The sequence below is a fragment of the Salvia hispanica genome, chromosome 3 (assembly GCF_029641045.1).
Source record: "Salvia hispanica isolate PSC_SH4W2 chromosome 3, Shi_PSC_v1, whole genome shotgun sequence".
NCBI classification, from domain to species: Eukaryota; Viridiplantae; Streptophyta; class Magnoliopsida; order Lamiales; family Lamiaceae; genus Salvia; species Salvia hispanica.
The window spans coordinates 3,936,695-3,951,568 of record NC_142694.1 but is presented as its reverse complement, the minus strand read 5'-3'; the positions used below and the strand labels follow the sequence as shown (position 1 = coordinate 3,951,568).

Genomic DNA, 14,874 nt, shown 5'->3' with positions numbered 1-14,874 from the left:
ATAGCTTCACCCTTCTCTTGGTTGCTTCCGCTGAAACATGAAACTTATTATTGTTTGGTTGACTTTGAACTACTTCATTTTGTTGGATTGTTGAGACATGATACAGTTTGGATTATCTTAAGACCTTGCCATTTTGTATATTAATTGTGATAGCCCTTTTATCATTGAATTTCATTGCTAATGCATTATTCTTCTCTTACTTAATTGTTCATTAAATACTTTGGTAAAATCCCTTTAAATGAAACCCTAGCCTATGATCTTTATTGCATTTAAGTCCGCCTAGTTAACGATCACCGTATTTATTATACCCTAGAAGGGAGGGTCATTACATATTCAAATTAAGGGCTTAGATCATTAATCCCTAAATATCAATACGATCAACGAAAAACGTCAATAAGACCATAGGATTAATTCCAAAAAATATCAATAGGGGTATTAATGTCAATTAACAACATGTTTAGTTATAACTAACTTTTAGAAGAAATCTAAAAACTTTAAATTCATATAACATATATCAAATTAAAGATAATTTCATAAGGATTCCAACGATATCCTATATGCATATGTTCCGACGTCAAAATTTGAAAAAAAAATCGAAATTTTTTAATTTTTTCATACAAACATAAATGTTAACATACTATATAAAATATGTCAATATAATACATGTAGAATGTCAATATAAGCAATGGGTTAACATTCTTAAAGCATTGTGTTGACATTCTCAAAGCATTGTGTTGATATTTTCGAAACACTATATTAACATTTTCATACAAAACCCTAATTTGGAGTGTTTTTTTTATCTTTGTTGATTTTATTAATAAAAACGAAAATTACACGTGGCAAATTGTAGACCACATGTTTTCTAAAATCCTATGGCCTTAAATTAGTTGTAGTTAGCAATTAATTGATGAGTTATCAATTGATCACTCCCCTATCTATACATATATAAAAGTCGAATTTTGACCTTATTTTGAAATATTTATAAATTTTGTCCTTAATTTAAAATATGTGAAAGTTATGGAATGAATTTGTGATACAATTATATAATTCATAATGATGTAACCGATTTTTCCCAATAATTATTGAAACCATTATCCACTAATTAGAATAAGTAAAATTATTATAATATGAATGATTAACCGTTATAAATTTATGATGAATCAATTGCTTGCATTAATTACAAAAATTAACTTTCGGAACTTAAAGATTTAGATGTATGTCCATGTTTATAATAATAATAAAAAATTATTTTCTCTATCAAGTGATAAAGTATATATAGAGACTTGATGAAAAGGCAACACATTTTTAATAATATCGATCAAGAGTTGCGTGAGTGTGCTAACTAATTTACAGTAATAATTAATAACTTTCAATTCAGTGTATTAAAATTATCAACACAAAGGCATAATTATATCAATATAACATGTAAATTTAAATAAACACAAAGATATAAGTTTATCAACACAAGAATATTGATAAATTTAGCCTCATTTTGAATATTTATGAGTTTTGGAAACAAATTTAAATATTTATAAATAACTATCATGAATATTTATTTAGATTACAATCAATAATTGGCGATTACAAATCTTAAATAGGATAACGAGCATTAAATAAATTTTGTAACCTCTATTGTCTTAATTTTATAATTTATGATTTTTAATTCCATGATCTATCATGTCCCAATTTTGTGCTTATAAAAGGCAAAGGCATAGAGTTGTGAATGAATTACCCACCAACAAAAACACTATTCATTCACTCCCAAGCTCTCAACATTTTATTGTACTCCTACATTTTAGTAACATTGTATTGCATGATTTTTGGAAACCCATCAAGTTCATCGATTTCTAGCGGGTTTGAGATGTTATATACGTTGGGAGGAAGTTGTCTTATCTCTAGGGATAATACGTCAATCTATGAGCATTAAGTTTGAGATGTTATATACGTTAGGAGGAAGTTGTTTCATCTCTAGGGATAATACGTCAATCCATGAGCATTAACCATGATGTATTTTATCTTGCATACATTACTTCCCATGTCATATTGACCACATATTTCATTTGCATACTTATTTACATCATTAAACTATCTAATGAAAATAGACAAAGCTTCTGTTACTATTCTCCTGATCACATTACTCAATTCAACGAATATAACTTAAATAAATTCAAACATTACCAATATTATGCCATAATTCGCGAATTACTATCCACACCTTATACTTTTAAGTGAAATAAATATTTTACAATTACTAAACATCCTTAGAATATTTCTCATAAATTTATGTTAATATTTATACTCTCATGATCAAATTGTCTATAGATGAACACATCTACAATATTAATTCAATCTTCCCTTCACTTATTCATGAATGATTAATTATTTTATAATATCCCAATTACCAATGCTAATCACATTTCTTTGCTTAGCCTACATATTTAATTATAATTATACATCAGTAATTTCCATAACCATCCTATATACATAAAGCAATTCCACTTTTAATAGCCTTACTGAACTCCAAAATATATCAAATCATTATAATCAATTATGTTAAAATCATAAGGTAACCCAAGACTACATATTTTCCATCAAATTAATCAAATATATATAAAAAAAATTTAACCATTAGTTTTACCCTGTATAGTTTCGGTTATTTCAAGTCCCCAATATTAGCTACATTTTCTTTCATATTCAATTCTAAAACATGCTTAATCACCATGTACTTCCATTAGGGCTGGGGAAAAATACCGAAAAAATGATATATCGCTCGTATCATATTGAAAAATGTCGAAAAATTATCGAATTTTCGATATATCGTAATTTTCGATACGATACGATATCGTATCGTAAGTTTTCGATACGATAACGATATGAATTTCCTTATATCGCGATATATCGTTTTATATCGAAAATACGATATATATTGAAAATTTTTGATATATCGATATTTTATTTTCGATATATATCGATATTTAACGATATATCGAATTTCGGTACGATATATCGAAATATCGATACGATAACGATATGGAATTTTTTTATATCGAAAGTTCGATATATCGAAACTTTCGATACAATAACGATATGAAATTCTTTCATATCGATATTTTCGATAGGATACACGATACAACGTTTTCGATACGATATATCGTATCGACCCACCCCTAAACCCTAATATTATAGTTATGTCACTATTCATTCCGAAACAATAATTCACCATGATTATTAACATCCTATAATATCATATTAATCTATGATTCAATTCATTAGCTATATTAACCTATCATTTAGGCATCTTTATTAATTTTCCAAAATGTATTAAATCGTCACAAGTAATTTTAATAAGATTTCATTGAGCACAAAGTCAAACCCAAATTACATTTATGGATTCAGATAAATCATATAAAATTTATAAAAATCAAATCCTTATATATGTGTCTCAGTATAAGTATCATAATTCAAACTATAAAAGGAATATAGTATAGAATCAAGGAATACCTCGAATAGCCGAAGTTTTCTCATACTTCCCATTGTCTCCCACCTGAAAATCATGGAAGAATTGGAGAGGAGGATTTTCTTTTTCTTCTTCTTTTTTTATGTATATAATGTGAGGGCCAAAAGTATTAGCCAAAAGAGAGAGATGAGTGTGTGTAAATTGGAAAGGAATATTGATTGTACGTATGTGAGGTGAAGGACACCGAGATTCCCCCAAAATGATGCTTGAGAATTTTTTTATATTTGTATCATTTTCATTATTTTAATATATGGTTAATAAAATGACAAATGGCAGCTTACTAACTAAACATGTCTTAATATCTTCTTTTCTAGATCATTCTTCCATTTTCTAGTTTGAGACTTTGAGTTAGAGACTCTCTCTACCCAACGTCATATATATGTATGTATAATTACGGTATTTACCTTGGAAGACTACTATTAACTCACATGATCTATTTCTAGAGTATTACATAAGTTTGAGACTTAAGTAAATAATTAAAATTCTTTATTCTTCCCCATCATCTCTGTCCCCTGATATTAATAGAGATGATTTAGTAACACTAACAATCTGCATACATCTATATTCTAATTAAAAGCTTCAAATAATAAAACAAACTCTACTCCTTATAATTGTGCTATTTAATTATAAAAATCGAATAAATTATAGAACATCATTTATTTTAATATTAAGATATTAAATTTTAACTAAGTCCACTTTTGGGATGTTACAATTAATATATAATATATGATTATAAATATTCAGTTTCATAATTTTATAGTACTTCTATTTCGATTTCAAGAAAAGCAGGGATGGAGGGCGTATCTGATAGCGAAATTTTCGGCTATTTGTCCTTTTTCTATAAACAAAAATATCTGAGAATGTATATATTGAAAAGTGCGATTTAAGTTACTAATAACGAACTCAAACAAATTTACACATGTTATTCGCTGAAGATTGAAATTCATGACACATAACATCGCTAATTAAAATACACGAGCAAACATAAAATAAAGCTTATCGGCTGCGAACCAACCCAATTTATTCAATCTCTCACGATTATGTCATTGCTTAAATGGGATGATCCTGAGTGGCTCAGCCCTCCGAACCACGAACCCAAACAACACACCCTGGCGCTCGGCATCACTCGCATCCGGCCGCTCCAGTTTCCAATCGAAGTTGTGAACCAGTGTGGCTGTCACCGTGTGCAAGATCCGGTTGGCCAATGGCAGACCCGGACACACCCTTCTCCCCGACCCGAACGGAATCAGCTCGTAATCCTGCCCTTTGAAGTCAGTTTTTTGATCCAAGAACCGCTCCGGCTCAAACGTATTAGCATTCTTCCATATGGATTCATCTCGGCCCATAGCCCACACGTTGATCAGCACCTGACTCCCCTTCGGGATGAGGTACCCGTTCACCACTTGATCGCTTTCTGCCTTCCGGGGAAGAAGCAGAGGCCCCGGTGGGTGGAGGCGCAACGACTCCTTCACCACTGCTTGCAGATATGGGAGATTCGGCATCTGCCTTTCGTCCACCACCTTTTGGTCACCCATCACGCTCTTGAGCTCCGCCTTCACCTTCGCCATCTTGTCCGGGTGCGACATTAGCTCCTCCATTATCCACTCTAGCTCGGTCGTGCTCGTGTCTGATCCTCCAACGAACAAGTCCTGCTCAAGAAAAAAAAACGAAAAACCAAAATTAACAACAGAAAAGAAAACAGAACTGCCAGAAAAATAGTCTTATTTTGTCATTTTTGTCTGTCTATCATTAAACCTCGTACCAGCATGAGATGAGTGAGATGATCAGTCTTCAGCTTGTAATCGTTGGCCTCAAGAATATCCACGACTGTCTCGAGGAAGTCGTCCTTCTTGGGTGCATTCGGGTTAGTCTTCCTCGATTGGATTCTCTCATTGAGATAGCCCTCGATCAAAGCGAGCAATCTACCAAAGTAGACATCCGCCCTGCGCTTGACCCCCTGCGGGTCAAAGGGGCGGAGGATGGGGAAGAAGTCAGCAAAATTAGGCACACCAACGATGGTCGCGACGCCCTCAATGATCTCCTTGAACTCCATCGTGACCTTGGAGTCAAACTCAGTCGCCTGCAACGAGAAGAGAGTTGCAGACATGAGGTTGAGCGTGGTGATAAAAGAGGCCTCGCGAATATCAATGGCACGGCATTCATCGGAGCATTTATGAGCGTAGTCGAGCAGCTGCTGCAGCTTCAGCTTGCGGAGATCCTGGCTGTCTTCCATGCTCTGGTGAGAGAACATCTGCTCCTTGCAGATCTTGCGCATGTCGCGCCACTCGCCCCCCACGGGGAGGAACCCCATGGAGATCTTGTCGTGGCCGCACGCCTCCACGGCCTGGGCGATGGTGCGGCCGGAGAACACCTGGCCGTGCTTGTGCATGATCTCCTTGGCCATCTCCGGGGAGGATACGATCACGGTGTACAGGCTGCCGAGGTTGACCGACATCAGAGGGCCGTATTTCTTTGATAGTTTTGCGAATGTTTCGTGAGGCTGAGTGCCGAGCTGGAGCATATTGCCGACGATCGGAAGGGGGAAGGGGCCCGGCGGGAGATTCTTCCGCCGCTGCCGGGAGGAGATGAACCATGTGGCGGCGGTGATGAGGAATAGCGCAGCGAGGAAAGGGAAGGACTCCATTTATCTTTTTTGAACTGCGAGGAAAGGAGGAGATAAGTTATGTAGAAACTTAAAATTTTAAGTCCTGTACTCCCTCCATCCTCCATTAGGAATAACACTTTGACCGAACACGGGTTTTAAGAAATGTAAAGAAAAGTTGGTTGAAAAAGTTAGTGGAACATGAGACCCACTCTTTTGTATTGGTTTTATAATAAAATATGAGTGAAATGAGTTAATGGAATGTGAGACCTACTTACCATTTATAGTAAAAATGAAGTGTTATTCTTAATTGGAGAAGAACCAAAATGGAAATTAGTAAATTTTATTCGGGGAGGAGAGAGTAGTGTTTTTTACACTATTGATTAAAAAAGATTCTCTCTGTATATAATTATTGAGCCACTTGGCCATTGTTTTCATAAGTACTTACACGATAGCAGGTTGTTACAAAGCAATGATTGATTATAAGATAATCCGAACAGTATATAAAAATGACAAGAATCAGCATGACCGTTCAAATATCATCCCGGCAAGTTTAAGAATTGTTAATTAACAGCACTGTCGAATAAAATATTTTAATAAGACAAGTCCAACCTGATGGAAATAATACTCCCTCCGTTCCATAGTAGTAGAGTCATTTTGCCATTTTGGTACGTTCCATAGTAGTAGAGTCATTTCATTTTTTGGTAAAAGTCAACACATTTCTTCCCACCTACTTTACTCTCTCTTACTTTATTCTCTCTACATCTCTCTACCTTTTTCATTTCCTACTTTATTCTTTATTTACTTAACTCACCTAACACAACTTTTCTTAATCTCCGTGCCGAAAAGAAATGCCTCCACTACTATGGAACGGAGGGAGTAATATTGCAGGGAAAATATATCTAATTCCTAATAGACATATAAAATATTTTTGAATTCAAACTCTTTTCGTCCCTATTAGTTGACATCAATTTCCTTTTTCATCCATCTCAATTAATTAACACCCTTATTTTTTACTATTTTGGTAATAGGTCTAACATTTTAGTTTAGGACATCGCAAAAACATCTTCTGCCACGTCACTAAGATATCTCATTGCACTGTCACATCACTAGGACATTCCACTGCACAATAGCGGACTAGCCTTAGGACATCCAATAGCCTAGCACAATAATAAACAATAAAAATAAATAAAAAAAAATGCTCTCGTCTGTCGAGACATCCGTCGCCTGACCACAATAGCGGACGAGAGGACGGACGACCCGACGAACATCCGCGCATGACCACGAACAACCTCTTTTCTGTCGCTCTCGTCCGTAATGCGCTCGTCCACCCCAATAGTGGACATCCCTGACGGACGAGCCGCTCGCCGGTCGGACGTCCACTATTGTGGATGATCTAACAAAATAAATATTCATTCGGTCCCATTGAAGATGAATTCTTTTTTCCTTTTTGGTTTGTCCCAACAAAAATAACTAATTACTTAAAATGGAAATACCTTTTATCTCTACTTTATTCCTTTTCTTTTACTTTACTCTCTCTACTTAACATCATAAAATAAAACTGTATAAAATCCCGTACTGCCTAAAAAAGGGGCAATTTTCCTTGAAACGGATGGAGTAATTAATATTTATATGCTTGTATATGATTTATTCATGAAACTGATAGTCGTGTAAAAAACAAAATTTGAAATGAAATAAGATAATTACAATATCGATTAATGTATTTTATAATTCTTTTAGTGAAAACATCTCTTAAATACAGACACAGAATCAGAAGTTACTAATAAGAAAATATCTAAGGTAATTCTTTCTATTTCTAATTTTACTTAGTTTATTTTCAAATATTTTTAATTTTCGCCACTTTTTGTATTTTCTCATTTTTAATAAGATTTAATTAGTCTTCTATTAAGATGTCAATTAATTACCAAACTAAGCATTATCAATCGTGCTATTCACGGATCATGTGATTTATATTTGAAAATAAGAATACATCTCTCATAGTACTCAATTGACTGAATTTCAGTACTCCATTCGTCCCCCATTAATCGGTACTGGTTAACTTGGCACAAGTTTTAAGAAATATAGTGAATAGAGGGTGGAAATAATTAGTGAAATGTGGATCCTATTTTTATACTCTATTTGTCCCTACTAAGTTGAGTCGTATTGTTCTTTGTGATGTCCCAAAAAACTTAGTCATTTCCCTTATTAAAAAAAAAAAACAAAACATCAATCATTTTTACTTTATTCCACTATCTACTTTATTCTCTCTTTATATTTTCTATTTTATTGTTTTCCCTACTTTTAAGCATAATTTTTTAATCTTCATGTCCAAAAGTTTTGTATCAGTTTAGTTGGAACGGAGGAAGGGAGTATATCATTTTATAATAAAACATGAGTATGACTATCTCCATCCGTGACACTCATCCAACCCAACCCCCATCAACTTTTTAATAAAATATTCATTTCTCTATCCTCCACATACACAACCCTCACTCAATTCAACCCCCATCAACTTTTTTATTTCCATCAGGGACCCTAACCCAACCCAACCCAATATTTTCTTTTTCATATATTTTATATTAATATTTTAATTTATAATTAATTTAAATATATTAAATAATGTCTAAAAATTATAATAAAAAAGTATATGATTCATATTTAAAACAGAAAATATTAGATATTCAAATAATTAAAGCACAATATAATAATAAATTAGACACATTAAAAAATATAATACGATAATAGAAATAAAAATTTCATAAATTCACAATGTTCAAAATATTCAAAAGGTGACTATCTAAAATATTTAGATTTCATATTTATAGATTACAATTCTAAATATGTACATTATTAATCAATAACTAGTAAATCCCCAGCGCGTTGCGCTGCTGACGACATTCCGTGCCAAATCTTTTATATACAACGTCCAAATATGTATTCATAATTTAGTACTAAATTAGTCGAAACAAAGGGAGTACAATATTTGAGAATACAATATTTATGAATAGATATTTTCTTATAAATCAATAAGAAAAACATCCCTCTACAAATACAACATTCACTCTTTATAATAATGACAAATATTTATTTCTAAGAAAATTAATATAAACCTTAAATTATTCACAATCTTCAGTACTCTAAAACAAAATATATATAGAAATACTAAAAATAAATCATACCAACAATGTCAATAGAAAAACACGCGATATTCATATGATTTTGTACAATAATTTATATTTATACATACTGTACTTCATATTAATACTACCAGTTATAATATTAAAAATACAAAATCATATTATTATATAATTTGAAAACACAAACTACAATTTTTTCTATGTTAATTGATAAAGAATATTTTAAAAAGATATTATTATATAATTTAAAAATATAAAAAGATATTGCAGAATGTTGCAAAATCTTGAACAACATGTCAATCAACAATACAAGAATCCACCTCAAAAACAGTGATTTAGATAATCTATGCAAAATCTTGACAATATCAACTTTCTGAGCAAAGATAATTATTACAAATTTAACCAATACATATAAAGTAATGGATGCATATACACTTCTAAACATTCTATCATAAATTTTAAATTAAGCAAAATCTTGAAAAACACGTCAATCAACAATAAATGAAACCACCTCAAAAACAGTGATTTAGATTATCTATGAATTAATACTGCATTAAATAATCAAAATTATTGTATTATAAATCTTGACGAAGCAGTATAATCAATCAAAAGATTACTGTAATAAATTATAAAAAATACTACTATATGCTAACCGTATGCATTAGTAAACCCTATGGATATAGATATATCACGATTACCTAATGAACACCATGATATGATTACAACTATGAAAAGTAGGTACTACACCCTACACCCATGCAACACTAAACCCTAGAGTTTTGAATGTATTAACAAACAAAAAATATAATTCGCACATGTCAATGTTCGCTGCATACATACAAACTTGAATAACACGTCGATCAACGATAAATGGAACACCTCAACAACTAATTTATCAATTATTAAAATTAAATAAATGAACTTACAAAAACAAACAACACACATGTAAACATATATCTGTAAAAATATTCAGTGGTACACCATAAAATATAACAAAAATTCGACATAAGTTAGTATTCACAAATAAATTGATGACTAATTTCATTACATAAATAAGCTAAAAAAACCATACAGTATTGTGGGAATTAAACTTTGATACATACAAATACATCTAACTAATTAACATTAAACACTATGAAAATATCAACACGAAAATCTAATAACTACAACCAAAATAAATTTTTATAACATATGAATTATAAGTATTAGTTAATGTAGTATTTTATGCATAAAATTACATACAAAAAAATAATGTATAAAACTGTAAACAATATTAGCTAATTAGGTGCTAGACCCTAGCCTTATGGATTACTAAACCCTTAGGGGAAGGATTTAACTTCGATCAATTAGTGAACACTATCATAAGGTTATAACTCATACCAATAAGGTACAAAATAAAAAATTACAAAAATCCAACATAACTTATCATTCACAAATAACTTGATGACTAATTTCATTACATAAATAAGCTCAAAAAACCATACAGTTTTGTGGGAATTTAAATTTAATACATACAAATACCTCTAAATGATCAACATTAAACACTATAAAAACATCGACGCAAAAACCTAATAACTACAATCAAAATAAAGTTTGATAACATTTGAATTATAAGTATTAGTTAATGTAGTATTTTATGCATAAAATTACATAAAAAAAATAATGTATAAAACTGTAAACAAAATTCGCTAATTAGGTGATAGAACCTAGCCCTATGGATTACTAAACCCTTAGGGGAAGGATTTAAGTCCGATCAATTAGTGAACACTATCCTAAGATAGTAACTCATACCAATAAGTAGATGTTACACACTACCATCAAAGACTACTAAACCCCAGAGTTTTGTGTGTATTAACAAACACAAATATGCATAACAAATTCAATGTTACTCGAATATTATTATTTGAACATCCACTGATTATTCAACATTCCACATATTATACAAATGCTTTATTACACAAAGACACAAATACTAATCACTCAATAATAAAATAAAATAATATGCATGACAAAAACAATGTTATTTTATTATCTGAACTTCAAATAATAATTATTTAACATTCCAAAAACTGTACAACTGTTACTCACTATTCCACTATCTATCTGCCCTATATACACAGGGTAACAAATTTACACAGTTAATCAACTGTCAGAGCCATCTTCCCAACTCAAACTACGTTTTCGGAATGTTCAACCATCTCCATCTTCAACCATCTCCACCTTCACTCTTCAAACCGTCTCTCCATAAAAATCGTTCTCAGCTCTTCATACAAAAATCAGACTGAAAAATAGCGAACAACTGCCTAAAACTCGAAGACGATTACTGCAAAAGAAGTGAAGATATTGTTAAAACAATAAAATAAAAATTTTTAAAAAAACAAAGAAAAACGAAGAGGAAACAATAATAAAATACAAACAATGGAATAGCAAAGATCTCAACTTTATAATCTGCAAAATAAAATATCATCAGCGTAAAATGAACTAATCAAAATACTAAAACACAAACGATGAAACAACGAAGATTTCACCTTTACAATCTGCAAAATAAGAAACCATCAGAAATTAATGAACTAATGAAAAAAAATAAAAACGAAACAATACTAAAACAGAAATAAAGATATTGCATAATGTTGTTAAATTGTAAACTATGTTACTAAGTCGGTACTACAACCTAACCCTATGGATTACTAAACCCTTTGGAGATGGATTTAACTTCGATCACATAGCGAACGCTATTTTATTGAGTTGGTACTATACCGTAACCTCATGTACTACTAAACCCTTGGATTGTTGGATTTACACTTGAGCCCCGGCGCGATGCGCAACTGACGATATTTTTAGTAATTAAATAAGTACATAATCATGTATTATTTATACATGTAAACTTTCGATTCGAATCGTTATATGCTCCATCCATCTAATGAAATATTGTCCAAATATTCAATACCAGGACGATGCACTATTTTATTAATTGAATAAGTATATATTTAAGTATTGTTAATAACGTTACATTTTGATATCACTATATATTATTAAGATTAATTTTTTATCCACAAAAATAAACAATTAATGATTTAAATGAATAGAGAAAAAGAGCTCGATATTTTAATTGGAATGAGAAACATGGTTAAGTGTATTAGTTGAAGAAAGAACGTTTTCAGAAAAGATAAAAGTATCATCTTATTTGGGGCAAACTAAAAAGAAAAATGTGTCATCTTAAGTATGTGATAAAATTTACTAAAACTAATACTCCTACATGGCCATAATTAAATTTTAAAACTAATACACCTACGTGGCCATAATTAAAACTTTAAAACTAATACCTTTAATTACTAAAACTAATATTTCTACATGACTATAATTAACATTTACTAAGACTAATACCTTCAATTTACTAAAACTTATACTTCTACATGGCCACAAATTAAATTTAAAATTATCATTTATTAATTCAAGTGGGGTTTAGTTAATCCTTAATTATTTTTGGCCCAAAACATATTAGCCTAGCCCAAATTCACTTTTAGGGTTGCATTATTCACTATATAAGTCCAACAACACTATTCAATTCCTCCCAACGGCACTTTTCAATTCCTCCAAGTTGTGCCTTTATTTCTTAGTTATTACTACCTCTTTCACGCCACAAATTTTACTCCAGATTTCTTGAATTTGTTTTGTTTACTAAGAATATGGAATGCATATGATGTGGAATGTTACTCCATGTTATAAAAAATAAACGAATATGGAATGCATATTATAAAAAGTAAATTGTCCATTGTAAAAAAAAAAAGTTTGATTGATTGACTGATTACAATCAATCAAAGATAATAAAAAAGTCCAAAAGTTACATCTATTATATAGCTCTTTAAAAAGATTTGAATAAAACCTAAATAAAATGCAAATGTATTGAGCCAAATTGATTAAATTTATATTATATTAGTATGTGGAACGATTTTTAATTTACATGACCATACCTGATATAAAGTACATAGTATTACACATAGTTTACAAATTTTTACTTGTTTTCTTAATTAATTTTTGATAAAATTTAATAAACTATTTAAACGATTAAAATCTAAGAAATAGTTTGATTAATACCATCATTATGATCTAATTAATGTATATTTTTTGGAGTATTTGATAATGCCATCAATATTAATTACCTAATAATCTTATGTTTAACCGATTAATGTACACTAAACAATAATAAAATTATTAATGAAGGAGTGAGACGGTAGGTCAGGCTAACAACATATATAACAGTATGGGTCTCATCCCAAGAATCCAATCTCCTTTACCTTTATCCCAAAAAAAGTCCAAAAGTTACATCAATTATACAACTTCTTTAAGAAGCTTTGCATAAAACCTAAATAAAATGCAAATCTATACATTGAACCAAATTGATTAATTGGTAACAAATTATGCATTGAGAATAGAGAAAACTTTTTGGAATATGCAAATGTATACAATGTGAATTGGGAATAGGAAAATGCATTAAGAATATTACTTGCTAATCATATAAGCATTAATACATATATTTTGGAAACACTCTTATCTCTATTTTATTCTCTCTTACTTTACTCTCTTCACTTCACATACAAAATAAAATTATATAAAATTATCAATTTTAATTATGCAATAATTGTCACGACCGCATTTTGCTAAGGATAGCGAAAGCGGGTAAATCGCGACTAATGGGGGATTAAAGAAGCGGGGAAAGAAAAAGGGGGAAAAACTTGTGAATATACTCGAAGGCCAAGTCGAACACTTCATAGAATAGAAGCCAAATGTACCATCTCATGGTCTTAGAACTAGAATGAATATTACATCAATAAATCAGAGTTCGAAGGTGAGATTCTAAGATGTCTCACTTCACAAAAGAGCAGCGGAATAAGTCCATACTAGACGACTTCGTGTATGAAGACACGAATCGTGAAAGATCCACTTGATTATTTAGTAGCATCGACTCCGATCATTTCTCCCTCCTCTTGACGTTCAACCTGCACATTTATAAATACATGCAGGGCTGAGTACAGGAGTACTCAGTGGACACATGCCGAAAACAAAACATACAATATATAGTTGTCATCCATCCACAGTATCGCACGGGGGTTTTTCTTAAAAGGCCCGAGCATACTAAATTCTCTGTGAGCTAAAAGTCTGACTGCAGTCTAAGTTCTTTTGGATCCTCGCCTTATCTGATAAACGTGTACCGTGAAGGTGGCCACCTTCAGCGGACACATAGCCGGCCAACAGCTGATGGCTCACGGCTCTCGTGCACATTATTCCGAACAGGATTTGCGGTCCTATTGGGAATCGAATTCTTTAAACTCGGGCTGGCATCGCCAAAACCCACGGGCTATTACCCCAACAGATAGGCCTCAAAACAAACATTTTATGGCATGACAACAACTTTAAAATAATCACTGCTTCATTTTTGAGAAAAGATGATTTTTCATAATTTCACAAATATTTGCTTTATATCCACACTATAGTGCTGGATATTAAAAGAAAGCCCACCTGATATGCTTATGTCTCAACTCAATTACTCACTTTGGCCTCACTCGCCCTCAAACAATTTATCCCTTGAAAATAAATAGCGTAGCACGCTAGTTAATACT

At 31.5% G+C, this 14,874-nt stretch overlaps 1 protein-coding gene across 1 annotated transcript; it reads right to left on the bottom strand.

The window, feature by feature from the left end:
• Positions 1–4,420: 4,420 nt before the first annotated feature.
• On the bottom strand, positions 4,421–6,174 carry LOC125212706 (ferruginol synthase 1-like). Its single transcript, XM_048112944.2, has 2 exons — positions 5,280–6,174; positions 4,421–5,166 (listed from the first exon to the last, which is right to left on the bottom strand). The coding sequence occupies exons 1-2, from the start codon at positions 6,159–6,161 to the stop codon at positions 4,561–4,563; spliced, it is 1,488 nt and encodes a 495-aa protein (XP_047968901.2). The 5' UTR covers positions 6,162–6,174; the 3' UTR covers positions 4,421–4,560.
• Positions 6,175–14,874: the final 8,700 nt, after the last annotated feature.